This window comes from Egretta garzetta, unplaced genomic scaffold, assembly GCF_000687185.1.
Source record: "Egretta garzetta isolate BGI_Z169 unplaced genomic scaffold, ASM68718v1 scaffold374, whole genome shotgun sequence".
Classification (NCBI taxonomy): domain Eukaryota; kingdom Metazoa; phylum Chordata; class Aves; order Pelecaniformes; family Ardeidae; genus Egretta; species Egretta garzetta.
In genome coordinates, this window is record NW_009259419.1 from 1,515,464 (window position 1) to 1,516,663 (window position 1,200).

At 64.0% G+C, this 1,200-nt stretch overlaps 1 protein-coding gene across 1 annotated transcript; it reads left to right on the plus strand.

The window, feature by feature from the left end:
* Positions 1-417: 417 nt before the first annotated feature.
* DIO3 (iodothyronine deiodinase 3) lies at positions 418-1,164 on the plus strand. The gene has a single exon (XM_035892443.1). The coding sequence runs from the start codon at positions 433-435 to the stop codon at positions 1,162-1,164; it is 732 nt and encodes a 243-aa protein (XP_035748336.1). The 5' UTR covers positions 418-432.
* Positions 1,165-1,200: the final 36 nt, after the last annotated feature.

The window sequence follows — 1,200 nt, forward strand, 5'->3', positions numbered from 1 at the left end:
CGGCCGGGGCCCCCGGCGGTGCCCTATCTCGGACTCTCTGCTGGTGCCTGATAGCGGCGGCTCCCTGCTTCGTTGCACGTCCCTCGCAGCTCCCGGCGGGGCTCTCTCCCCTTTTGTCTGTGTATTTTTAGGTCATTAGAGTGGAGGGGTAGGTAATCCCCAGGCTCAAGTTCCAGAGGGGCGGGTTCTGGCCGGAGGTGGAGTCACTTTTCATTTAAATCCCTGACTATAAAATGGGCTTAAAGAGAAGCGGGATCTCAGCTGTGCTGCACAGACCCCGGCAAGCAGGGTGCGTGGGGGCCCCCAGGCAGCCAGCGCCCTGCAGCACAAGCCGCTGCGAGGCTCCACTCCCTTGGCGTTCACACCTTGCAGCTGCTCACCCAGGCGGCCGCCTGCATCCTCCTCTTCCCCCGCTTCCTGCTCACCGCCGTGATGCTCTGGCTCCTGGATTTTCTGTGCATTAGGAAGAAGATGCTGATGATGCCCACGGCGGAGGAGGCGGCCAGCGCCAGCGAGGGGCCTCCCCCCGACGACCCCCCGGTCTGCGTGTCCGACTCCAACCGCATGTTCACGCTGGAGTCGCTGAAAGCCGTGTGGCACGGGCAGAAGCTGGACTTCTTCAAGTCGGCGCACGTGGGCTCCCTAGCCCCCAACCCCGAGGTGATCCAGCTGGACGGGGAGAAGAGGCTCCGCATCCTGGACTTCGCCCGCGGCAAGAGACCCCTCATCCTCAACTTCGGCAGCTGCACCTGACCCCCGTTCATGGCCCGCCTGAGGTCCTTCCAGCGCCTGGCCGCGCACTTCGTGGACATTGCCGACTTCCTGCTGGTGTACATCGAGGAAGCGCACCCCTCCGACGGCTGGGTCAGCTCGGACGCAGCCTACAACATCCCCAAGCACCAGTGCCTCCAGGACAGGCTGCGGGCAGCTCAGCTGATGCGGGAAGGGGCGCCCGATTGCCCCCTGGCCGTGGACACCATGGACAATGCTTCCAGCGCCGCCTACGGTGCCTACTTCGAGAGGCTCTACATCATCCAGGAGGAGAAGGTGATGTACCAGGGAGGCAGAGGACCAGAGGGCTACAAGATCTCGGAGCTGAGGAGCTGGCTAGACCAGTACAAAACCCGGCTCCAGAGCCCCGGCACGGTGGTCATCCAAGTGTAAAAAGGACCTGGCAAGGCGCGCAGGGGTGGGGAGGCG